We start from the raw sequence: 27,368 nt of genomic DNA on the forward strand, positions 1-27,368 counted from the left end.
GACCCACTAGACATGGGACAAAACTGAGCTCTTTCAGGAAATAAGGAAGAAAGCGCTTGATCAGGTCTACTCAGACATAAGCTAATGTGCAGAACAAAATTACCCATCCCTTCTCATGGATACAGAAACGAAGCTCTCACAGGGACTTTCATGGACACTGCCACATTAAACTTGCAGTTACATCACTATTACAGTAAAGATGTCTATAGGAGTCTGCTATCCATTTGGATTTCTGCTGAGATGAGCCAAATAGTCATCTGTTTCTGTAAACCACTCTTGCTCAAGAAATCAGTCCTGAGAGGGCTCAGGAAAAAGCAATCTGGAACAAAAAAGCTTTCCATAAAACCTCCTGCCATTCACACACTCTTGAGGGGGAATGCACTTAATTAAACTGCTGCGGTCATTGCAAAGAAGTGCCAAACAGACCAGCGAAATATGTTTTGGTTGCATATTGAAATAATGCCATGTTTAATTAAAGTATTTCAAATGTTTCCGTTTAACTATGTTCATATCAAAATCTTTTTTTCAATGTATGAGTGACCAAAGTTTAGATTAAGTAAAACAAAAGCTGAATATAGCCAATGCATTGGGTGAGCATTTCCCCTCCAACCGTCTTTCCCCTGAAGCAGATACATGTTTTCCTTGTTGCTAAAGAGCCACGCTTTCACACCATCTTATTTAACTATATGGCTTTGTTATGTTGCTGACATAAAACACATCTGTGAAAATGAGGATGGGATTCCTAAACGTCCATCCATCCATCTGTAGGAAGAATTAGTATCAGGTTTCCAACAGCTGATACTAACCTGCAAGAAATTCTCATAAAAGACAAAGATGTGCATCCCAGTAGCAGGGGTTTACTGCTCCAAAACCCCTCCTTCTGGGTTAGAAGGCGCCCTCTCCCATAGGTGTGTCCTCACTGTCCTGTGTATGACTAGGAAGACCATGGGGAGGGCTGGTGGTGAGAAGGTCCAAAGCAGAGTGCTGGGGCCAGGAAACATCCCATGCAGGGCTACCCTGCAGCCTCGTGACTCTGTGCTACTCACCAGTACTGCTCCTTCCATATGGGGGATACTCCCAGTTGATAAGAAAATCCTGGAGGAAAACTACATGTCTCCTCTGTGTGCTACTCTAGGCTGGACTGTTCTTGACCTGCTTGACATAGATGCTCTATGGTTTCAGAAATGTGTCTTGACACAGAGCAAATCACTCATGGCCGCGGGAAGCACAGATGGCGAATGCAATGGTTTGGAAACACAGGCACCTCACAGGAATCCTAGATTCCTGATGTTAAAATAAACACAGTTGAGTGGCAAGTCAGATATTCGTCATAAACTCTAGAATCTTTTCTGATGAATGTCCACACAAGTGACACGCGATGCTGCAAACACTTGCCTCTATGTTCGTGCTTTTTATAGTGTTAGACGTGTTGCAGGCATCAGCCCTGTCACTGACACCAGCCCTGACAAGCTGTGCCCACAGCGTGGAAAAAGCTTAGCAGTTTTGTTACACATTTTCTTTTCTTCCAGCTATTCTTTTTTGTGCATCTTTCTTGGTCTTTTTTCCCCTTTCAATTCCATTACTATATTCAAAGCAGCAATAAATACTCAAGGGCTTAAAAAGAGAAGAATTCTCGAGGCCCTCACTAAATTGCAGTTTAAAGATTCAAGACTACGTTGCCTAAAATATATGTTCAAGTATTCTTTTGTGACTTAGAGCACAACAGTAGTACTTATTGCACATTGGTTCCCCAGAGTCCCTTTTCAAGAGTTGGGGGTGGGGCAGTGCACGGCCCGTAGCCCTGGCAGAACCACCTTGCCCTTGCGGTGCAGATCCCCTTGGGCGCCAGTGTTCAGGCGCTGCACCAGCAGCTTCTCGTAGAGCAGGGGGTGATAGGCCCCAAGTGTGCAGGCCGCGTCGTAGTACAGCTCGTGGTAGTGGCACAGCTCCGTCTGCCTGACGGACGGGAGGTATTCGTACACGTGCACCTCACTGCACAAGGACATCATGAGGAGGATTCCTAAGGTGGAAAGAAAATGGAACCCGATGAACTCCATGTGGGAAGTTCCTGTTGGCAGGGTGGTGGGGAATGACGGTGACCAAAAAATATTGCTCTGCAGGCTTCCCGCTTCCAGTGATTGGGTATACTGGTTCATGGGTGTGGGGCATATGAAGATATAATACTAGCCTGGCTTGTGTGGCTCAGTGGTTGAACATTGACCTATGAACCAAGAGATCACAGTTTGATTCCTGGTCAGGGCACATGCCCGGGTTGTGGACTCGATTCTCAGTGTGGGGCATGTAGGAGGCAACCGATCAATGATTCTCTCTCATCATTGATGTTTCTATCTCTCTCTCCCTCTCCCTTTTTCTTTGAAATCATTAATATATATAACCACTTATATATAAAGATATTATACTAGCAGCCCTTGCCAGTGTCTCAAGTGGTTGGATGACTCTCCAAAAAGAAAATCAACTATACCAAAAAGTTGTGAGTTCGATTCCCAGTCAGGGCACGTATGGAGGCAACTGATTGATGCTTGTCTCTCACATCAATGTTTTCCTCTCTCTCTCTCTCCCTCCCTCTCTCTCTCTCTCAAATTAAAAAATACATATCCTTGGGTGAGGATTAAAAAAAAAAAGATGTAATACTAACATATATACACTTGTTCAGTTGATTACTGTGGGACTGAAATTAAAACACAAAGTTAGACCACAATCTAGTGAGTGACAGATCTGCATCCCGCAAGTCAGACTATCAGGTATCAGAGTCTACCCTCAGGTCCCACCTAATTTGCAATAGAACTGCTATGTTTCAAAGAAACACGTTACAAAAAACTGATTATAAAATAACTGCTTGATTATAAATTAATATAAAATAGCTGTTTGAATGAGAAGAAATGGAGTTGTAAACAGAGAGCTTAAAATTCATATTAAAATTATTTTTTTCATTGAAACTGTCAGTACTGGAGTTGCTTTAATTTCTTTGTTTTACTGTTCAAATAGAGAGTTGTAACCCCAAATATCACTAAGCAAACAGAGTTTGTGGTCTAGGCCAACAGGCTTTCTTTTCCTAGAGCCACCTCGTTAACACCCTTTAAACATTAAAAAAATGTGCACACTCCTTTCATTACAAAGATATCGCTGCAATGGAAAAAGCAAAGTCACACAGTTAGAGGCCATATTTGTTTGCAGAGGATAACCATATTTCTAATTAATCAGCCCTGTTTGCACCATGAAAATCCCCACAACCAGAGAAAGTCCTGCCTAAGAGACACCAGGAGAGAAGAGAGAAGGGCCCGGTTTTGCCCAGAAGATGCAGAAAGCTTGCCCAGGGAGGGGAGGCCTGATCCTAAAGGGCGGCCTGCAGATAAGGGGTGAGAGGGAAATGGAAGAAGGGGTGCTACTGCCGAAGGACAACGGTACCTGCTTGGAAGACTCTGAAGATGTGAGCTGAGAGCCACAGTCCTGTGTTGTGGCTGAGAGTAAAGCACATTCCTAACAAAGAGAAGGTGAGTTGCTTCAAATTTGATGAAGTAGTTGTTCTCAAGGGCAAGGTTAAAACCCCCAGTTCCTCTCAGTACTAGCGGTTTCCTCCTTCTCTTCCTGCTGCCCCACTGTGGCCCCTTCCTAGGGCTGGCGGAAAGTGACAGGCACTCAGGTGGGGCCCAGAGGAACCCACCACAACTAGGACAGCCTCTTCTTCCTGAAGTCGTGGAGGGGAGTGGGCACTCTTCTGAACCCGCACACCACACAGACGATGAAGTCTTGCCTCTTACTGCTCTATGAACATTTTTCTACTCCTCACAAAATCATCTATAAAGAACTGACACAGCAAATGGGAATGCCATGTGCACAGGGAAAATTAAATTCTCCTTTATTCCCAGTTACTTTCAACCTGCAACAAACAAGAACCCGTGTAATGTGTACGCTTTCTCTCAATGAGGGCACAGGACCTGTGTCTGTGGAGAGAGAAGAGCTTCAGCATTTCCTAATCAGAGCTAGGGAACAAGTTCTTGGACATGGCCTCCCTGCACTGGCTGCCCTCTCTGCACTGGCTGCTCTCCCCGCCCTGGCTCTGGCCTGTGGCCAGTCCTACACACTGCCCACGAGTGCAGTATTACAACTTGCCTGCAGGTGGCAGTGAAGAGGCTTGGAGGGAGTCTGCTCCACAGGCGGTTCTGAGTGGCAATGGCAATGGCTACTCATCCATGGGGACGGCAAGCATCTATATCCTAGCTGCTCTCTGCAATTCTGGTTCTAAAGTGTCAGTCAGTTTGTTGTTCCTCTTCCTAAAGCAGTTCTCACACTTCAGACTGAAGTGAATGGTCTGGACAGCTTGTTAAAATGCAGAGTCCTGGACTTGTCCCCATTCCCAGAGATTTGGGTTCCAATGGCTTATGTTGAGGTTCAGAAAATGGAATTCTTAACAAGCATTCCTAAACTATCTGTGGTGAAAGCCCATTTAGAAAGTCCCAGTTGATCACAGAGCAATACTTTTGTAAAATACAGTAACAATGAATTATTAGAGACACATATTTGGATGACATTTGGTGTCAAATTTCTATAAAAATATTTAAATACTTTCCATTTCCACAGTAATCTGGTTGTAGACCAATCACAAGCATTCCTGGTCCAGTACTGGCCCACCACCCATGCTGGTCTAAGACATACATTCTCTGAAAAAATCTGCTGTCAGGGATTCCCCAAGCTATCTCACAGTAGCCAGACATTCTACCTGCTGGGCAGTGGACACACCCAGGAGACCTTGGGGTAGGTTCCCTATACATCCTTACTGTCTATTTTCTTGGTTTCAAAGGGCTACTAGGTGCTTGAATCTGATATATTTTTTAAAGTTTTTCAGAAAAGATTTTTAATCTTGCTGTGAGTTAACTACATTTCAAATCACATATTTGCTAAATATACAATACTAGAGGCCCAGTGCACAAAATTTGTGAACTGGTAGGGTCCCTATTGGCTGCTAGCTGCCAGCTGGGGCCTCCCTCCCTTCCCCTGGCTGGCCCCGCCCCCTGGTCGAACTCCCGGACAACTCCTGGTGGAGGGGACAATTTTCATACTACACTTTTATTTTATAGGATAGAGTTTGTCATAAAACTAGACAAAATGTTATGGTTTCACTATAAGTAAATAGGTACATTTTAGCATTTTCATAAATGTTTTTTATTTATTTTAATTTTTTTTATTGATCTCAGAGAGGAAGGGAGAGGGAGAGAGAGATAGAAACATCAGTGATGAAAGAGAATCATTGATAAGTTGCCTCCTGCACATCCTACACTGGGGATTGAGCTCACAACCTGGGCACGTGCCCTTGACCAGAATCGAACCTGGGACCCTTCAGTCTGCAGGCCGATGCTCTATCCACTGATCCAAACAAGCTAGGGCAATATTTTACATTTTAAAATAACTTATAGCGCTTCAGAAATACAGAACTTGCCAATTAGTTCATGACAGTCCCAACTGAAGGGCAATCAATGAAGGTTCAGAACGTGTGGCTTCTCAGCTGAGCATCTGTATAATTCCTACCTGACACAGACTTAGCAACAGTGTTCCCTGTGTCATGCTGTACTCATATGTATGAGTGACTTCCTGTGACTATGAGGTTTTGCCATGCACCCTAAAATTTATGTAGTAGCAGAATCAGCTGTTAAAATGGCAGCCAATGATAGTGAAATTAGAATGGCAGCGCCTTCAATAGGAAAATTACATTATACTCATTGGGTACATGTAAAAGATGGACAAAATTTATGGTACCAAAGGTGGAGAATATTTTTATTTTAAATTATTTTTCAGGATTCCTGATCAATTCATTTCGCATGTGAATACATTTGAATTTATTAAGGCTGTTATTACATGTAAATTTGACTTTAGATTCAGACTTCGGCATATAATAAGTATTGAAAATCATTATTAAATGTGGCTAAATCTACACATTGGTGTTCCTAAGAGTTGTTAATAGGACTTAGTAATACACAAAACCCTGAAGATGGCATTTCTTCTGGCAAGTTCAGTATGTGTATCAGGGTACAGGGGGTGTGGGGAGTAAATTCTTGGGGGAGGGGGGCAGGGTTAGGACAGGACTAGAAAGACCAGAGCCCAGGTACTATTGGGAGATCTCTTCAATTAAATTCAACATTTATTAAACGGGGCACAATACTAACCATTGAGTATTTAGAAAACATTTAAGGAAAAAAGAAATTAGCAAATTAAACTAAAGAAGTAACCTTTAAATTAACAATAGGGGCTAAGCCCATAACCTAAAACTCTAAGAGTGATTTGAGGAAAGTGTCTTAAACATTGTGCTGAGGAAAGTGTTGGGCGTGACCACACCAGCCTCTCTGCTGAGGTGCTGCGATGCTGAGCCCCATTGTCCAGACATGACAGCTACCACCAATAAGATTCCAGGTCGGGAATCTCCACCTAACTCCTGGGCTTTATGACTGGCTGTGAGGACTATATAAGCCAGGATACAAGGCAAAATCAGCAAAGGAAAAGCCACAGGGGGAGAGAAGTCCAGGGGATCCAGGGGGAGGCTTCCAGAATACTGTCTGAGTGGTCACACAGGATTACTCATTATCCCAGCAACACATGTGAAATGTTGCCAAGCAAGAAAGTTTCTTAGAAAACCAGTACACAAGGTTAACACTGGGAGCTAGCCACATAGGCAGGCTCTATCTGGCGCAAACCAAAACTCCAGACTCGAAGGAGGAAAGCAGGTGAGCCACACTGCTTGCACAGAGTGAAACATTCTTATTTTACCAGTTATGAGAGTGGGAACCCTCCCCAAATCCAAGTCCCCAGATGCCAACCTTGTACAAGGCCTTTATGGAGCAGCAGGCAGGACTTCTATGCACAGATACTATCCTATCTAATAAAAGAGAAACATGATAATTAGCATACGACTGCTACCTTTCCCATTGGCTAATCAGCGAGATATGCAAATTAACTGCCCGCCAAGATGGCGGCCGGCAGCCAGGCAGCTTGAAACTAACATGAGGCTTGCTTGCTTCAGTGACGGAGGACTCCAACGTTCCCTGCCTGACTTGCTGGCCTCTGAGCCTGCAGTTTAAGAAACATTGTAACAAATATAGAAGCTAAACAAAACCCCAGAAACCAGCTTTCAGCAAGCTGGGATCTCAGAGCTGGAGTTATACATTCTTTTGATTATAGAACCTAAACAAACCAGATACCTTCTTTCAGCAGCAGAGGCCTCAGAGCTGGAGCCAGAGCTAAAGCTGGCCCAAAATTAAAAAAAAAGAAAAAAAGGAGCAGTTGGGAGCTTCAGTCACCCGTCAGTCTGAAAACAGCCCTCAGCCCCTCACCCAGACTGGCCAGGCACCCCAGTGGGGACCCCCACCCTAAAGGGTGTGTGACCAGCTGCAAACAGCCATCATCCCCTCACCCAGGCTGGCCAGGCACCCCAGTGGGGACCCCCATGCTGATCCAGGACACCCTTCAGGGCAAACCAGCCAGCCCCCACCCATGCACCAGGCCTCTATTCTATATAGTAAAAGGGTAATATGCCTCCCAGCACCGGGATCAACAGAGCCGCGAGGCCTCCAGGCACCAGGATCAGCGTGACAGGGGGCAGCGCCCAAACCCCATGATCGCCCTGTGGCTCTGTGTGTGACAGGGGGCGGAGCCACAACCTCCCTATCGGCCCTGCTCTGTTCGTGACAGGGGAAGGTGCCCCAACCCCCTGATTGGCCCTGCTCTGTGCCTGATAGGGGGGAGCTCCCCAACCCCTGATCGCCCTGCGGCTCTGTGTGTGACAGGGTGCGGCACCCCAAACCCCCCACCCCACGGGCCCTGCTCTGTGTGTGACAGGGTAGAGCCATAACCTCCCCATCGGCCCTGCCCTGAGTGTGAGAGTGGTGGCGCCCCAACCCTCTGATAGGCCCTGCTCTGTGGGTGATAGAGGGCGGCGCCCCAACCCCCCCCCCCCCAACGGGCCCTACTCTGTGTGTGATGGGGTAGAGCCATAACCTCCCCATCGGCCCTGCCCTGAGTGTGACAGTGGCAGCGCCCCAACCCCCTGATCGGCCCTGCTCTGTGGGTGATAGAGGGCAGCGCCCCAACCCCCTGATTGGCCCTGCTCTGTGAGTGACAGGGAGGAGCTCCTCAACCCCCTGATGGGCCCTGCTCTTTGAGTGACAGGGGGGAGCTCCCCAACCCCCTGATGGGCCCTGCTCTGTGCGTGACAGGGGGGAGCTCCCCAACCCCCTGATGGGCCCTGCTCTGTGTGTGACAGGGGGGAGCTCCCCAACCCCCTGATTGGCCCTGCTCTGTGCGTGACGGGGTGGTGCCGCAACCTCCCCATCGACCCTGCCTTGAGTGTGACAGAGGGCGGTGCCCCAACCCCCCAATTGGCCCTACCCTGAGCATGACTGAGGGTGGCATCGCAACCTCCCTATCCGCCCTGCTCTGAGCATGACAGGGGATGGGGCCCCAACTCCCCAATCGGCCCTGCTCTGAGCCCGACCAGGGGCTGCACCTAGGGATTAGGCCTGCCCTCTGCCACCCGGGAGCAGGCCTAAGCCAGCAGGTTGCTATCTCCCCAGGGGTCCAAGACTGTGAGAGGGCACACACCGGGCTGAGGGACCCCCTCCTCCCCCCGAAGTGCACAAATTTTTGTGCACCGGGCCTCTAGTATACATATAAATTCAAAGTATCATGTGACTTCGTAATCATTTCCCCATCCCGTATTGACACAGGGAATTAAAATCTGCTGATGATACAAATATTTCTACTATTTCTTTCATTTCCTCTCTTATGATTGTTCAGGATTATCCAAAAAGCAAGAATACAAATCATCTAATACTATGCTATTCAGTAAAGAATTTTTTAAAATAATCGTTTTAGGTGGTTTTAGGTTAAATAATTTTATTTATAGATTACTAAGTAAGAAGCTGTTTTGTCACTAACAAAATTTTACTGCTTTCGATATGGAACTATAGTTTTTGGTAGGCAGATTAATATTTAAAACTCTTTTTCATGTGTCTTAACAAGCCAATCAAATGGGCATCTGGCCAGCTTTTTAAAATAATTAAACATAATTCAATTAATGTTGTTTCTTTGGCCAGATTTTACAAATGAGTCCATACTAGGGATTCATTTAAAGAAAAAAAAGTGTAATTTTTCCAGGCAATTATGATTCAAGAGGCATTCATGTGCCAAATTGCATTTTTAAAATATTGTATAATGCAACATAATTATCAAGCCAATTAAAAAGCATTTACACTGGTCTTAATAAAAATGTCACATTACATAACAGCATAACAAGCATTTGCTCAGAGTATGGATAAAAAACAAACTTCAACTCATGCTCTGATTATCACAAATTTGGAATGAATGAGTCTCCTTCTCTAAAACTCTATGCTGCAGATATTGATGTATCTGCTGTGCTTTCAGAGTCTAGTATAGTTAATTCTTTAGCCTTTAACTGTACTGTAATTACACTAAAATTTTCTTGCTTTTCACCTGGCAATATTTAAAATAACATCTAACATCATTAAAAATAATATACTTTTCTCCTTGATGAACATATTCTTTCAACATGTGGCAAAATAAGCTATGTATAAACAGAACATAATGGCAGTGACAAGAAAAATACTGGTTTATATCACTTCCATTAACTACTGAATGCAATTTTTATGTTAGGTAAATTAGAAATTTCTGAGACTGACCAATAGAGCACTTATATTTTTCAATAAGTGATGAGGATGAAAGGCTGAGTTAGATTTCCAGAAAATATTTGTAATTAAAAGTTGGTTTGGAAATTTAAACTTCTTATAATAAAAAATAATTGAAGAGGCATCTGTTATCTATATCCTATCTAATAATAGAGAAACATGGTAATTAACCATAACTTCGCTACCCTTCCCTAATCAGTGAGATATGCAAATTAACTGCCAATCAAGATGGCGGCCGGCAGCCATGCAGCTGAAGTGAACATGAGGCTTGATTGCACTGGCAATGGAGGAAGCCAAGGTTCCCCACCAGCTGCAGCCCAGCTCTGAGCTCCGGATGCAACAATGTTGAAATTATTGAAGCTAAACGAACCCCAGGTACCTGCTTTCAGCCGCCAGTGGGCTCAGAGCTTAGAGCGCCAGTGATGGCAACAGAGTTTAAATTATAGAAGCTAAACAAACCCAGATACCTGCTTTCAGCCAGCCACGGCCTCAGAGCTGGAGCCGGCTCTCAGCTCCAGTGAGAGCTACAGAAGGTAAATTAATCCCAGAATAAAAAAAAAAAAAGAAAAAAAGGAGAGGTTGAGAGCTTCAGTCACCCGCCAGCCTGAAAACAGCCCTCAGCCCCTCACCCAGACTGGCCAGGCACCCAAGCGGGACCCCCACCCTGATCCGGGACACCCTTCAGGGCAAACCAGCCGGCCCCCACCCATGCACCAGGCCTCTATCCTATATAGTAACAGGGTAATATGCAAACTGACCCTAACAGCAGAAGGACTGGGAATGACTGGTCACTCTGACACACACTGACCACCAGGGGGCAGATGCTCAATGCAGGAGCTGCCCTCTGGTGGTCAGGGTGCTCTCACATGGGAGAAGCTCTGCTCAGCCACAAGCCAGGCTGATGGCTGCCAGTACAGCGGTGGTGGTGGGAGCCTCTCCTGCCTCCTCAGCTGCGCTAAGGATGTCCAACTGCAGTTTAGGCCTGCTCCCCGCTGGCAAGTGGACATCCCCCGAGGGCTGCCGGACTGCCAGAGGGGTGTCTGATTGCCATCTTAGGCCCAATCCCCCGGGGAGCAGGCCTAAGCCAGCAGGTGGTCGTCCCCTGAGGGGTCCCAGACTGCAAGAGGGCACAGGCCTGGCTGAGGGACACCCCCTCCCCCTCGAGTGCACAAATTTTTGTGCACTGGGCCTCTAGTATATGTATAAAAGTCTAAGTGATTGAATGAATGACTGAACGACCAGTTGACTGATCACTGTGGTGCTCACTGACCACCAGGGGGCAGATGCTCAGTGCAGGAGCTGCCCCCTGGTGATCAGTGTGCTCTTACAGCAGGAGTGCCACTCAGCTGCCCGACCCATCCTGGTGGCCCACCAGCCCAGTGGCAGCCACTCATTCCCTCAGTAGTCCTGCAGATCCAATCTCTGGAGAACACGCTAGGCACTGACAGACTGGCTTCCCCTCCCTAGACCCTCTGCAAGGAAGAAACAATATGAAAGCCCCGCTAGATGGCTCCCAACAACTGGCATGAATGTCAGAGGGATGGATTCAGATCCTGGGCCGGCGAGGGCATCCCACTGCCTACCCGGAGGGCCATTCGCGTCCCAGCCAACCCCCCCTAACCCCTTCGGGATGGGCTCCAGATGCAGGGCTCATGGCTGGCGAGCACTGCTGTGGTGGCACCAGCTTCTCCCGATCGGGACTGACTTGTGCCACCACATGGCAGGTGCAGCAGGGCCGGGATAAGCAGGAGCAGCAGGCAGGAGTGTCAGGCAGCATTGGACTGCCAGTTTCAGCCTGATCCCCACAGGCTACCCTAAGGAATCCCACCCATGCACGAATTCTTGCACTGGGCCTCTAGTAGTAAATAAAATCATGTAATGTGAGAATAATACTTGAAGGCCACTATTTAGCTCATTTATTTGGTGGTAACTAACACACATTTGGGATTCATTATTTACAGGGAAATGCAAATTTTTTTCTAATCAACATAACTGCAATGCATTTTTACATAATCATAAATATGGGTGTTCTGTGGCTTATCATTTTGTGTTAATATTTCATTATTTTGTGTTAATCATGAGTTTGGATGCTATATTGGAAAATCAAAACCCCCAAACCTGTATAAAACAGAAAAAAGAAAGGAAGTTTTGGCCTGTTAAGCATATTATGCTTGTGCGTACATTAAATACTGTAGCCTGAAATGATAGTGTTTGCATTGAAGAATTGCAGAAATATTACTTATAATCAGTAGTGCCTGCCTTTTAAAAGGGTGGGGGAGGGGAGGGTGTTGGTGGTTTCTACAATAAAAATGTTAGTTGTGGATTTAAATGAGCTCACCTCTGTGCTGCTGGTGCACCCTGTGCTACCAGCCTGTCTGCCTGGTGGTGCTCAACCTCTGAGCCAGGCTGGGTGGATGCCAGCTTCATGTAGGTGGCAAACCAACCCAGCCATGCTTTGTGACCCCAGGTGAGCCCACCGGCCTTCTATAAAAATATGTCTTTATGAGAGCCAAATGGAAGCTGTGAGAGTCCAAGTAAATCGCTATTTATCCTCAGTGAGGCTACAGTACAAAGGGACTTCACAGTGCTAAGTTACAAGGTCAATCTCTAAAACCTAGCTAGGGATGAGAGAGAGAACTGCTACTCATATGCGAACAACTAGCTCCCCAATAGGCTGTGGTTAGAAACCCAATAAGATGAAAAAGTTGTTCCAAAGAAACAAGTCTTTATGGGTCTAAATGAATGTGAGCCATGTTACTTCCTTTGAATTTAGTAAATACATGTGCAGTCCAAGAGGTGCAAGGGCCCCTTCATTGCTTCTGTAGAGAAAAGGATTGTACAAGTAATATATTTCTAATGTATATCTACTGGGTGCCTGCTTCTCTGAACTATAAGACAAATATGGGCTCTGATCAGAAATTCAAGGAAAAAGAAGTATATTAGCACTTACCAACAAGTATCAAAATGTTATACCCTTTGCTCAGCACTAATACTCCTGAGAACTTATCTTAAGGGAATGGTTTAAAGGAAAAAACTATATATTCACATATACAATAAATTATAGCATATTATTAGTACATAGATATAATAATGGTTCATCAATATAATTGTTTGATACTATCAAATAATTTGAAAAGTATTTCAAATTATTCAACAACTAAAGGCAGGCATAAATTATGATATACCTATCTGATGTAATGATATGGCCTTTACAATATCAAAGGAAGCAAAAGTCTATTTTTACCTTGATTTATCTTAATGAAAGAAAGATCTTTATACATTTGGGAATATAGTCTTACTTAACCAGCATAAAGTTTCAGATGAGGCACATCACAATAATAGTAAACAGTAAATATTAGCTATTGTGCTAGGAACATGATACTTCAAAGATAAACGTACTATTAGTACCTTCATTTTCTAGTTGAAAAACTGAGGTTTAGATACATTCAGTAACTTGCTCAAGATCACATATTTAGTTGGCTATTGGAGCCAAGATTTGATTCTGGTCTCTGTAGAGTCCAAGATATCAACCATACAGAAGGAGGTGGATATCCTTCTACATGTGAGACCAGTTGAACTGTAGGTGAGAGTCTATTAGGTGACATAAGGTACCACTTCCCATTCTTTTGTTCCTCCCTTCATTCATTAAGCTGACATTTATTGTGTGTCTGTTGTGCGGTGCCATGAATCAAAGGAGCCCCTTTTATTACAACAACATTTAGAATAAGTAAAATCTAGATGAGGTCAAAATTTGGAAGAGTATAGAATAAAAAAATCAGGACGGCATACTGAGAGTGGAGGGTTATTTGGTGTTTTAAAGAATGTTTAAGTATTCAATTATAATGTATATCTCCCCTTTTTGTAAGCCCTGCAAAGGAGAATCTTAAAAAAAAGTTGCAAAGAAAAATCTTATAAAGCAAGACAGGATCACTCTCTTCCTTAAGTTTTGCTGAAGGCTTTGCACCAATATCTATGTCAGGAGAAATAAATCTCTAAATCTCTTTCGACGTATATCTTTAAATAAATGAGATTTCTTAAAAAGTTAGTCAAAATTTCACTAAATCCACATAATGACCTTGTTACTAAAAGTCAAAATGTATTTTCACAGTTATACTAAAGTGTTTTGAAAATAATTGAGTAATCAGTTACAGTTTTTACTTAATTGCAGTAAATGTTCATCTCTTTAATAATAATTCTTCAAAATATTTTGTTTGGTAAAATTGTTTGTGATAATATGATGTTAAAAAGGTAGAAAACATGGTTTAAAAATATTCATTTAGAAGTTGAGATAACTAACTTCAGTATAATCATAGATATTAAAACTAGTATCTTATTAATATTAAATATCAAAAGAATGAAACTATATTACAGTTTATTCCCATGTACAAAAATTAATTCAAACTGGATCAAAGACATAGATATAAGATCTGAAACAATAATTACACGGAAGAAAACATAGTTACTAAACTTATGGATCTGATGTAAATAGCATTTTATGAATTTGACCCCAAAGGCAAGGGAAGTAAAGGCAAAAAAAAAAAAAAATAAATGGGACTCTCAAACTAAAGAAGCTTTGGCATAGCAAAAGAAACTACCAACAAAACAAAAAGGCACTGACTGAATGGGAGATGATATTTGCAAACAACAGCTCCAATAAGAGATTAACATACAAAATGTATAAAGAACTCATACAATTCAACACCAAAAATAAAATAAAATAAGCCAATTAACAAAAGGGCAGAGGACCTTAACAGATACCTCTCCCAAGAAAACACATGGTCAACAGGTATTTGAAAAGATGTCCAACTTACTAGCTATTAGGCAAATGCAAATAAAAAATCAGAAAAACTGCAATGAGATACCTCGTCACACCTGTTAGACTGGCTATTATCAACAAGACAAGCAATAACAAGTGCCGGAGAGATTGTGGAGAAAAGGGAACCAATGCTCATTCACTGCTGGTGGGAACACAGACTGGTACAGCCACTGTGGAAAACAGTATGGAGGTTCCTCAAAAAATTAAGAATAGACTTACCAAATGACCCAACAATCCCTCTTCTGGGTATTTACCCCCCAAAACTGAAAAACATCTATTTGCAATGATATATGCATAACCTATGTTCATTGCAACATTATTCATGGTGGCCAAGACATGGAGACAACCAAAATGTCCTTCTAAGGAGGATTGAATAAAGAAGATGTGATACAGCCCTAGCCAGTTCGGCTCAGTTGATAGAGCATTGGCCTGCGGACCAAAGAGTCCCGGGTTTGATTTCAGTCAGGGTCACTACCTCGGTTGCAAGCTCCTCCCTGGCCTGGGCCCTGGTGCAGGAGGCAACCAATCAATATGTTGCTCTCACATTGATGTTTCTCTCTGTCTTTCCCTCTTTCTTCCTCTCTCTCTAAAAACCAAAGAAAAATATCCTTGGGTGAGGATTAAAGAAAGAAAAGAAGATGTGGTACATATATACTATGGAATACTACTGCGCCATAAGACACAACCATATGATTTTACTCATATGTGCTATATAAAACTGAAACTTGTGGACAGATAGCAGTGTAGGGATAGTCCAAGGGAAAGCGGTGGGTGGTGGTGGGCGGTGGGAGGGATCAATATATGGTGACAGAAGGTGGTTGGACTTTGGCTGGTGGAAACACAATGCAATATACAGATCATGTATCATAGAAATGTACACTTGAAACCTATATGATCCTATTACCCAAAGTCAACCCAATAAATGTAATAAAAAATTAAAAATATATGTTTTAAATAGGCTTGTCATGAAAGTATAGTTTAAGTTGCTTAATATTAAAATGTATTTATATTTCATCAATATTATAATTGTTCACCTATGTATCTCCAATTAAGTTTCATTATTAAAAAAGCATATAAGTTATTAGCTTTGGTAAGTTCTCTGAGTAAGTGAATTGCACACTTCTGAAGTGTTTTTCCAACAATACTAGTAAAATGGTTTCAGTGAAGTGGTCAGAATGTTCCTCAAACCTACACGAGCTGTTCTTCCTCTGTGAGTAGAAACACAGTTTTTGCATTTGCAGATAAAACAAGAATTTATGTAATTGAGACGTATTTGTGCCTAAATTTGATTTTACCAGGAATCTTGCCCAAAGAAAACTTCTCCATAAGAACTGCTAATGCATAGGTTGCACAGAACCCAGGGAAAGCACAGCCCTGTGACCGCACTGAGATTTTGGATACTACTCATGCAGAAGTATCCCCAGGCCACTCTCACTAGGAAACACTAAGAATGGTGCACTGAACAGAGAAGTTTCTTCCAGACTCACCTTCCCTTCAACAGTAATTGCTAGATCCGGAAAAAATGGCGGCCGAATAGGCAGATCTTTCTTGTACCTCCTCCCAGGGCCAGATTTGAAATAAAATTAAAGTGAGGAACATACACCTGGAATTACCAACTGAGGTCCAGCTGAGGAGGAGACATATCAAGGAAGGACAAAACACCGGGAGACTGGAAGGGTGAGGTGATGAGAGAAACTGGCCCAGCTTCCAGCAGTGACAGGCTGGGAGGCCAAGAGTGAGGAGGGAGCTGCCAGCTACGGAGGGTCTGTTCCCTCAGAAGACAGAGGCCTGGATCCAAGGCTGGGCTTCACAACCCGGAGCACCAGAGTCGAGAACAGCGGCCGACATAACATCCAGCTGGCAGGGCTGCATGTCGCTGCAGAGCCTGGACGGTAGATCAGAGCCAGTGGGAGAGAAAGCGCAGGTTTTTGTTTGTTTGTTTTTGTTTTTTTTAAACCCAAAGCACAGGAGTTCTTATTTGTAGCTACTCAACCTAAGCTCCCATGCAGGGAGGGAGGTGAGAACTTGAGGTGCCTAAGGAGAAGCTGGGGTGGGAAGCATTGTGTGGAGATGTGGAAAAGCTTCAGGCAGGAGTTCAGCCTTTGGTTGCACACCCCCAAACTGAAACCAACACTTTTCCTGAGAGGAGCTAGCCACTCCCAGTAGCCACAGGGCAGGAAAAGAACCCCCCCACCTTGGGTAATACAGCCTGTCCCAGCCTCAAGAGCCTTGCCTACCACACCTTGCAGTTTGATGTTTTCAGAGGAAATAAAAGCAGAGGCCAAGCCTACAGGTTTGAACAGTTTTGGGGAGCTTCAGTGACTGGACTGGAGGAGGGGCCATCAGCCCCACTATCCCAGGAACCTGAATGGCACTGTCCCACACGGGAGAGGTGATAACTCCAGGTTTCCAGCCGATCCCACTGGACTGAGTACAAGGATCACTGCCCAGCCAAGGGCAAAGTAGTATTTTGGGCCACTTGCAGAGGAGTAAATCTGGGACAGGGAAAACACATCCACCACATTCCCTGAAAACTGAATAGCACCTGCCCCACTTAAAGCCCTTTCAGAAACAAACTTTTGAGATGAAGATTGACAGCTGGCTAGCAGGCAAAGGTGGACAGAGGTGGAGCCTGGGAAACCAGTAGAAGTTTGCTGACCCATTCTGAGCCCCATGCTGCTAACAAACCTATTTTAGAGGGCAGACTGGCTCCGCCTGCTTGCAGCCAAGTACTATGAAGACAGACACAAACTGTGGATCACTTGTAGCTTAAAACAAGTTGCTGAGAGCCAAAGGAAGACAGTTACTGACAGTGGTAAGCACCTAAGTACCTCACAGGAAGCTCAGAACTAGCAGACAGAACAGTCAGCCACAGCCATCAGAAGAGTAGGATCCAAAGGGAGTGCCCACGGGGCACTAAACTCTGATGAAACAAATGCCACTTCACTTCTTTTTATTTTTCTTCTCCTCTTTTCCTATTTATTATTCTCTTTCTTTGTTAAATTTATCTTCTTTACCTATCTGCTTTATTGACTTTTTATTATTCTAGTCTCTGTTGTTTCGTTCATATATCTAATTTTTCTCTTCCCTTTTCCTACTAACTTTTTTCCCCACTATTCAATTTTTTTCTTTTCTTTCTCTCTTTTCTTTTTCTCCTGATTTCTCATCTTTTTTTCTTTTCTTATTTTAGGTCTATCTGCTTTTCCCTATATTTTCCATTTCAATTTCTTTTCTTTTCTTACTCCTTTATTTTAAACCATTTTCCTCCCCATATTCCCCTAATTTTTTAATTTCCTTTATTTCATTTCTGCAATTATATATTTCTTCCCCTGCCCCTTTTTTGTTTGTGCTATTTTTTTGGTTTGTTTTATTTTCTCCTCATATTTTTTTTTCATTCTTTCTTTCTTTCCTTTCTATTATTCTTGCTCTCATATCTCTTTCCTAATTCTATCTTTTCTGGTGGTTTCTTTTGTTGGTGCTATAGGGGTCTTTTGTATGTCTTTATTTTATTTTTGTTTCATGTTTGTTGTATTGTATTTTGTTCTTTTCGGTTAGCACCTCCACAACAGCAAGCACAACATGTTCAGAGATGAATCACATACCCAGCGAGCCTGAGAGGAGACTCCATCCACCTATAGGACACTAATATTCAAAACCCAAGTATAACAGGAGAACCCACATAACTCAAGCAAGGGGCCATTCTAGAGCACCTAGCTCAGGAGATATAAGAGACTGTACAACTGGGTCCCACAGAACACCTACTACATAAGACCACCCCACAAAGTCTGGGAGGCATAGCCGTTTTATCTTAATGCAAAGAAATTAAAATAAAGGAACAGCAAAAATGTGGCAATAAGAACCCCAAAATGAAAGAAAAGGAGGAAACGCCTTTGTCAGATAAAGAATTCACAGTAATGGTAATAAGGGTGCTCAAAAAAATCAAAGAAAATACAAGCAATTTAATGAGATTTATAAAGGACTTAATGAGAGCTACACCAACATGAAAAGAGAGGTAGAAACAATAAATAAGAAATAGATAAGAATGAGGAATGACATAGCAGAAATAAAGAACACCCTGGAAGGTTTCAACAGTAAACTAGGAGAAGGTGACGACCAAAGCAGCAAATTAGACGACAAGGCAGGAAAAAAAACACTGAATAAGAGCATCAAATGGGAAAAAATTAAAAAGCAGGAGGAGAGTCTAAGGGATGTTTAGGAAAACATGAAACATAAAATTCGCGTCATAGGAGTGCCAGAAGAAAAGAATCTGAAAAAGGAATAAAGAACCTGTTTGAAGAAATAATGGCACAAAATTTCCCTAACCTGGTAAAAGAAAAAGTCTCTCAAGTTCAGGAAAAACAGAGAGTCCCAATCACTATGAACCCAAAAATATCCACATCTAGGCACATAATAAATAAGATGGCAAACAATGAAGACAAAGAAAGAATCTTAAAGGCTGCAAAAGAAGGATAGAAAGTTACCTACAAGGGTGATCCTATTAGACTATCAAATGATTTCTCAATAGAAAGACTTCATGCCAAGGGACTGAACCCAAGATTACTCTATCCAGTAAGACTATCATTCAAAAATCAAAGGTGAAATAAAAAGCTTTGAGAGAATTTATAAAAAAAGATTAAGAGAATTTATTGTCACCAAACCAGCACTGCAGAAATGCTGAACTGCGTGTTGTAAGAAGTAGAGAGAAAGAGGAGAACATAGGCATAAAGAATGAAATGGCAACAGATAAGTACCTATCAATAACAACCTTAAATGCAAAAGGCTTAAATGCTGTAATCAACAGACATAGGATAGCTGAATGGATAAGAAAACATGACCCATACATATGCTATCTATAAGAGACCCACCTCAGAACAAAAGATTCACACAGATTGAAAGTGAAGAGAGAAAAAAAACTTTCCATGCAAATGGAAATGAAAAAATAGCTGGGGTAGTAATACTCATATCTAACAATACAGACTTCAAAGTGAAGTCCATAACAAGAGATAATGAAAGCCACTTCATAATACTAAAGGAATCAATACAACAAGAGGATATAACTCTGATAAACATATATACGCCCAATATAGAAGCATCCAAATATATAAAACAGCTTCTGGAGGATTATAAGGGAAAGATGGACAGCAATACAATCACAGCAGAGGACTTTAACACTCCACTGACATAACTGGATAGATCTTCTAGAGCAGTGGTTCTCAACCTTCTGGCCCTTTAAATACAGTTCCTCATGTTGTGACCCAACCATAAAATTATTTTCGTTGCTACTTCATAACTGTAATGTTGCTACTGTTATGAATCATAATGTAAATATCTGATATGCAGGATGGTCTTAGGCGGCCCCTGTGAAAGGGTCGTTTGACCGCCAAAGGGGTCGCGACCCACAGGTTGAGAACCACTGTTTTAGAAAAATAATCAATAGGGAAACAGCTATCCTAAATGACACAGTAGGTTACATGGAACTAATTGACATTTTTCAGAACATTTCACCCCAAAGCTACAGAATACACATTCTTCTCAAATGCACATAGGACATTTTCAAAGAGAGACCGCATGTTAGGACACAAACAGTCTCTACAAGTTCAAGAAGATTGAAATATTATCAAGCATCTTCTTGGGTCACAATGCGATGACATTCATAATCAACTACAATAAACACACTCAACAACATTCAAACACATGGCGGTTCAATAGCATGTTATTAAACAAACAATGAATGGATCACAAAAGAGATCAAGATGAAATTAAAAACCTCCTGGGAACAAATGAAAATGAACACACAACAACCCAATATCTATGGGACACAGAGAAAGCAGTCCTGAGAGGGAAGTTCATAACATTACAAGCCTACCTCAAAAAACAAGAAAAACTCTTAATAAACTATCTAACCCTACAACTAAAAGAATTACAAAGAGAACAGCAAGAAAAGCCTAGAATAAGTAGAAAGAAGGAAATAATAAAGATCAGAGTGGAAATAAATAACATCAAGACTAAAAAACCCATACAAAAGATTAATAAAACCAAGAGCTGGTTCTTTTGAAAAGATAAACAAGATTGATTAACCTTTAGGCAGATTCTTCAAGAAACAAAGAGAGAGGACCCAAATAAACAAAATCAGAAATGAAAGAGGTGAAGTAACAACTGACATAACAGAAATACAAAGGATCGCAAAAAAAAAAAAAAAATACTATGAGAAAGTATATTCCAACAAGCTTGACAAACTGGACAAAATAAACATATTCCTAGAAAAATACAATCTTCCAAAATTCAATCACAAATTATCAGAAAACCTCAATAGGCCAATAACTACTGATGAAATTGCAATAGTAATAAAAAAAACCTCCTAGTAAACAAAAGCCCTGGTCTGGTTGGCTTCACAGGGGAGTTCTATCAAATATTCAAAGAACACCTATACTCCTGAAACTATTCCAAAAGTCAAAGAGGAAGGAACACTTCCAAGATGTTTCCACAAGGCCAGCATTATCCTAATTCCAAACATGATAAAGACATCACAAAGAAAGAGAATTATAGGCCAATAACCCTGATGAACATCGATGCTAAAATCCTCAACAAAATATTAACAAATTGGATCCAGCAACATATTAAAAAGACCATATACCATGACCAAGTGAGATTAATTCCAGGAATGCAAGGCTGCTACAATATTTGCAAATCAATAAATGTGATACATCACATAAACTAACTGAAAGACAAAAATTGCATGATCATATTAATTTATGCAGAAAAAGTATTCAACAAAATCTAACACTCTATTTGGTAAAAACTCTCAGCAATGTGGGAATAGAGCAATCATATATCAACATAATAAAGGCCATATATTACAAACATACAGCCAGCATCATATTCAATGGGCAAAACCTAAAACCATTTTCCCTAACAGGAACAAGACATAGATATCTGCTTTCACCACTCTTACTCAACATAGTACTGGAAATCCTAGCGATAGCAATCAGACAAGAAGAAAAAATAAAAGGTATCCAAATTGTTGAGGAAGTGAAACTGTCATTACTCACAAATGACCTGATATTGTACATAGAAAATCCTAAAGACTCCATCAAAACACTATTAGATTTAATAAATGAATTGGGGAAGGCACCAGGATACAAAATTAACACCCAGAAACTGATGGCATTTTTATATACCAATAATGAATTCTCAGAGAGAGAAACTAAAAAAATAATCCCATTTACCACTGCAACAACAACAAAAAAATGATACTTAGGAATAAAGTTACCCAAGGAGGTAAAAAACCTGTACTCAAAAAAATACAGGACATTGAAAAAATTATAGAGGAAGATATAAACAAGTGGAAGAATATACTGTGATCATGGATTGATAGAATCAACATCATTTAAATGTCCATACTACCCAAAGCAATCTATAGATTCAATGCAATCCCTATTAAAATACCAACAGCATATTTCACAGATCTAGAACAAACACTCCAAAAATTTATATGGAACCAAAAAAGACCCCAAACAGCAGTAACATCTTGAGAAAGAAGAACCACTTTGGAGGAATCACAATACTAGATATCAAATTATACTACCAAGCCACTATACTCAAACCAACCTGGTTCTGACACAAGAAGAGGTATATAGATCAATGTAACACAGCAGAGAACCCAGAAATCAACCCAAGTCATTATTCTCAATTAATATTTGACAAAGGAGGCAAGAGCATACAATGGTGTCAAGACTGTCTCTTCCATAAATGGTGTTGGGAAAATTAGACAGGTACATGCAAAAAAATGAAACTAGACCAACATACACCATACACAAGATTAAACTCATAATAGATAGAAGGCTTAAATGTAACTGTAAAAATCCAAGAAGAAAACATAGGCAGCAAAATCTCAGACATATTTCTCGTAGTAGCAATATAATTACTGATACACCTCTTAAGGCAAAGAAAATTAATGAGAAAATAAACAAATGGGACTATATCAAAATAAAAATCTTCTGCTCAGCAAATGAAATCATCAACAAATGAAAAGAGAACATATTTGCCAATGCACAAGAGAACATATTTGCCAATGATACATCCAATAAGGTATTACTTTCCAACATATATAAGGAATTGATCCAATTTAACAAAAGGAAGACAAACAATCCAACTAAAAAATGGGCAGAGGACTTAAATAGACACTTCCTAAAAGTGGACATACAGAAGGCCAAGAAACATGAAAAAATGCTCAGTCACCAGTCACTAATCATCTGAGAGATGCATGTTAAAATGACAATTGAGGTATCACTTCATACCTATCAGAATGACTTTCATCAACAGATCAACAAACAAGTGTTGGTGATGATTGTGGAGAAAAGGGAACCCTGGTACACTATTGGTAGGAATGCAGACTGTGGAAAACAGTATGGAACTTCCTAAAAAAAATAAAAATGAAACTGCCATTTGACCCAGTGATCCCACTTCTAGGAACATATCCTTAGAAACCTTAAACACCAATCAGAAAGAATGTATGCACCCCTATGTTCAAAGCAGCATTATTTACAACTAGGGGCCCAGTGCATGAATTCGTGCAGCTTGAAAGGAACTGTGGGCCATGAGGCTGTGGTGGGCCCAGGGGCAGACCTCGACCCATCCTCCGCACCCCCACCAAGGCCCCTCCCACCATGGCCCCTGGTCCCTTGTCTGCTGGCAGCACCCCCTGCTGCTCCCACGTGCTGATGCGATTGGGGACGGCACCCGTAGCAGGTGCGAGAGGTGGCTGCTGCCCCGATTGCCCCTCAGGAATAGGGGAGGTGGAGAAGCCCTCAGGGGCAATCAGAGCCAGCAGCTGCTGCTCACACCCCCTTACAGCACTGAGTGATTGGGACTGCGAGCAGGGCTGGAGCCGGCAGTGGGTGTGAGCGGCGGCTGCCAGCTCCGATCGCCCCTCAGGAGTAGTGGGAGGTAGAGAAGCCCTGAGGGGCGATCAGGGCTGGTAGCTGCTGCTCATACCTGCTGACAGTGCCGAGCAATCAGGGCCGGCGCTGGGCACCCGCAGCGGGTACGAGCGGCAGCTCCGGCACCAGCATTGGGTGCAAGTGGGGCCGGCGCTGGCAGCAGGTGCAAGCACGCAGCAGGACCACGGCACACGGGAACAAAGAATTTTCAGTAACCACCAGAGGCTCATGCCAATGACAGTGACCAGTGCCTCGCCTTGGTCTGGCGCACCCGCACACTTGCTCCACCATCCCTCCATGGACGATGCCCACCATGTTCTGTGCTCTGCCACATGCTGCTGACACCCACCATGTTCTGCACATGTCCGCTGGTGGTCAGCGCATGTCATAGCAACTAGTTGTTTGGTTGTTCTGCTGTTTGGTCTATTTGCACATTAGTGTTTTATATATATACTAGGGGCCTGGTGCACGAAATTCGTGCACTGGGTGTGGGGCGGGGGGGAGTATCCCTCAGCCCAGCCTGCCCCATCTCACATACTGGGAGCCCTCAGGCATTGACCCCCATCACCCCCCAATCGCAGGATCGGCCCCTTGCCCAGGCCTGACGCCTCTGACAGAGGCGTCAGGCCTGGGCAGGGGACCCTCATTTCCCTCCATCACTGGTTCTGCCCCCAGCCCAGGCCTGATGCCTCTGGCCTAGGCGTCTGGCCCGGGCAGCGGGGACCCGCAGCTGCAGCGGCCCCGCGATCGTGGGCTTCGCTTTAGGCCCAGGCAAGGGACCCCTAGCTCCTGGGACTGCCAGCTTCGACCGTGCCCAGCTCCCATCACTGGCTCCACCCCTACTTCCTGCTATCACTGGCCAGGGCGGCAAAGGCGCCTGATTCTCCGATCATGGCTGGGGGGCAGGGCAAAGGCGGCCCCAGGGCCACCTTTGCCCTGCCCCCCAGCTCTTAGCTCCCCCCTGGGTTTCCGATCACTGTCAGTGGCAGGGGGCTTCTTCCTGCTTTCCCTTTCGCCTCCCTGCATTGTGCCTACATATGCAAATTAACCGCCATCTTGTTGGCAGTTAACTGCCAATCTTAGTTGGCAGTTAATTTGCATATAGCCCTGATTAGCCAATGAAAAGGGTAGCTCATACGCCAATTACCATTTTTCTCTTTTATTAGATAGGACTAGAGGCCCGGTGCACAAAAATTTGTGCACTCAGGGGGGAGAGGGGTCCCTAAGCCCGGCCTGTGCCCTCTCGCAGTCTGGGACCCCTCGGGAGATAATGACCTGCTGGCTTAGGCCTGCTCCCGGGTGGCAGAGAGCAGGCCCAATCCCTAGGTGCAGCCCCTGGTCGGGCTCAGAGCAGGGCCGATTGGGGAGTTGGGGTGCCGCCCCCTGTCACACTCAAGGCAGGGTCGATGGGCAGGTTGCGGCGCCACCTCCTGTCACGCACAGAGCAGGACCAATCAGGGGGTTGGGGTGCTGCCCCCTGTCACGCACAGAGCAGGGCCCATCAGGGTGGTTGGGGCTCTGTACCCTGTCACGCACAGAGCAGGGTCGATCAGGGGTTTGGGGAGCTCCCCCCTGTCACTCACAGAGTAGGGCCGATAGGGGAGTTGGGGCACCGCCCCCTGTCACCCACTGAGCAGGGTGGATCAGGGGTTTGGGGCACCGCCCTCTATCACCCACAGAGCAGGCCCGATCAGGGGGTTGGGGCGCCGACACTGTCACACTCAGGGCCGGGCCAATTGGGAGGTTATGGCTGTACCCCATCACACACAGAGCAGGGCCCGTGGGGTGGGGGTTGGGATGCCGCCTTCTATCATCCACAGAGCAGGGCCAATCAGGGGGTTGGGGTGCCACCACTCTCAAATTCAGGGCAGGGCTGATGGGGAGGTTATGGCTCTACCCTGTCACACACAGAGCAGGGCTGATAAGGGGGTTGAGGCGCCGCACCCTGTCACACACAGAGCCCAGGGCAATCATGGGGTTGGGGAGCTCCCCCTATTAGACACAGAGCAGGGCTGATCAGGGGGTTGGGGCGCCTTTCCCTGTCACGAACAGAGCAGAGCGGATAGGGAGTTTGTGGCCCTACCCCCTGTCACACACAGAGCCGCAGGGCTATCAGGGGGTTTGGGCGCTGCCCCCTGTCACACTGATCCCGGTGCCGGGAGGCCTCTCGGCTCCGCTAATCCCAGTGCTGGGAGGCATATTACCCTTTTACTATATAGGATAGAGGCCTGGTGCATGGGTGGGGGCCGGCTGGTTTGCCCTGAAGGGTGTCCTGGATCAGGGTGGAGGTCCCCACTGGGATGCCTGGCCAGTCTGGGTGAGGGGCTGAGGCCTGTTTTCAGGCTGGCGGGTGACTGAAGCTCCCAACCGCTCCTTTTTTTCTTTTCTTTTTTTTTATTCTGGGCCAGCTTTATCTCTGAGGCTTGGCTCCAGCTCTTAGGCCTCTGCTGCTGAAAGCAAGTTTCTGGCCTTTGTTTACCTTCTGTATTTGAAACAATGTTGCGATCCTGCTGGCTGAAGCCTGGCCGACTAAAGCAGGTTTCTGGGGTTTTGTTTAGCTTCTATATTTGTAACATAGTTGCTTAGAGTTGCAGCTCTTAGGCCGGCAGCCGCAGGTGGGGAACGTTGGAGTCCTCCGTCACTGAAGCAAGCAAACCTTATGTTCGCTTCAAGCTGCCTGGCTGCCGGCCGCCATCTTGGCTGGCTGTTAATTTGCATATTGCCCTGATTAGCCAATGGGAAGGGTAGTGGTCGTACGCTAATTACCATGTTTCTCTTTTATTAGATAGGATATATACTAAAGGCCCGGTGCACAAAAATTTGTGCACTCAGAGGGGTCCCTCAGCCCGGCCTGTGCCTTCTCGCAGTCTGGGACCCCTCGGGGGATGTCCACCTGCTGGCTTAGGCCCACTCCCCGGGGGATCGGGCTTAAGCTGGCAGTCAGACATCCCTCTGGCAGCCCGGGAGGCCTCAGAGGATGTCCACTTGCCAGTGGGGAGCAGGTCTAAGCTGCAGTTGGACATCTTTAGCACTGCTGAGGAGGCGGGAGAGGCTCCCACCACTACCACTGTGCTGGCAGCCATCAGCCTGGCTTGTGGCTGAGCAGAGCTCCCCCTGTGGGAGCACACTGACCACCAGGGGCCAGCTTCTGCATTTAGCATCTGCTCCCTGGTGGTCAGTGTGTGTCATAGTGATCAGTCATTTCCAGTAGTTCTGCTTTTAGGGTCAATTTGCATATTACCCTTAAATTATATAGGATAGAGGCTGGTGCATGGGTGAGGGCCCACTGGTTTGCCCTGAAGGGTGTCCCAGATCAGGGTGGGGGTCCCGCTGGGGTGCATGGCCAGCCTGGGTGAGGGACTGATGGCTGTTTGCAGGCTGGTCAAGCACCCCAGTGGGGACCCTCACCCCCAGTGAGGGGCTGATGGCTGTTTTGAGGCTGGCCAAGCCCCCCAGCGACCCAAGCTCCCAGCCCCTCCTTTTTTTTTTTTCAGCACCCTTGTTAGCGGAGGCTAGGGGGGCTGGAAGCAGGTATCTGGGATTTATTTATCTTCTATAATTGAAACTTTGTAGCCTTGAGCAGAGCCCAGGGCCAGCCATGGCAGGCAAGAAGCTTGGCTTTCTCCATTGCCAGGGGCAACCCAAGCCTCCCGCTTGTTCCAGCTCCGTGGCTGCCACCATCTTTGTGACAGAGTGATGGTTAATTTGCATATTGCTCTTTTATTAGATAGGATATCTATATCTATATCTATGTCAATATAGATATAGATATAGATATAGATAGATATAGATATATACCTAAGACTTGGATATAGCCCAAGTGCCCATTAGCAGATGAATGGATAAAAAGATGTGGTACATTTACATAATGGAATACTATGTAGCTATAAAGAAGAAGGAACT

General features: G+C 44.3%; 1 protein-coding gene across 1 annotated transcript in view; it reads right to left on the bottom strand.

The window, feature by feature from the left end:
• Positions 1-1,414: 1,414 nt before the first annotated feature.
• The window catches only part of ST6GAL2 (ST6 beta-galactoside alpha-2,6-sialyltransferase 2), a 47,528-nt gene continuing 21,574 nt past the window's right edge, over positions 1,415-27,368 (bottom strand). Inside the window, exon 5 of the mRNA XM_059688389.1 lies at positions 1,415-2,020. Within this exon, the coding sequence (XP_059544372.1) occupies positions 1,764-2,020 (257 nt within the window). The 3' untranslated portion in view covers positions 1,415-1,763. The remainder of the gene's footprint in view (positions 2,021-27,368) is intronic.

This window comes from Myotis daubentonii, chromosome 3 (genome assembly GCF_963259705.1).
Source record: "Myotis daubentonii chromosome 3, mMyoDau2.1, whole genome shotgun sequence".
Classification (NCBI taxonomy): Eukaryota; Metazoa; Chordata; class Mammalia; order Chiroptera; family Vespertilionidae; genus Myotis; species Myotis daubentonii.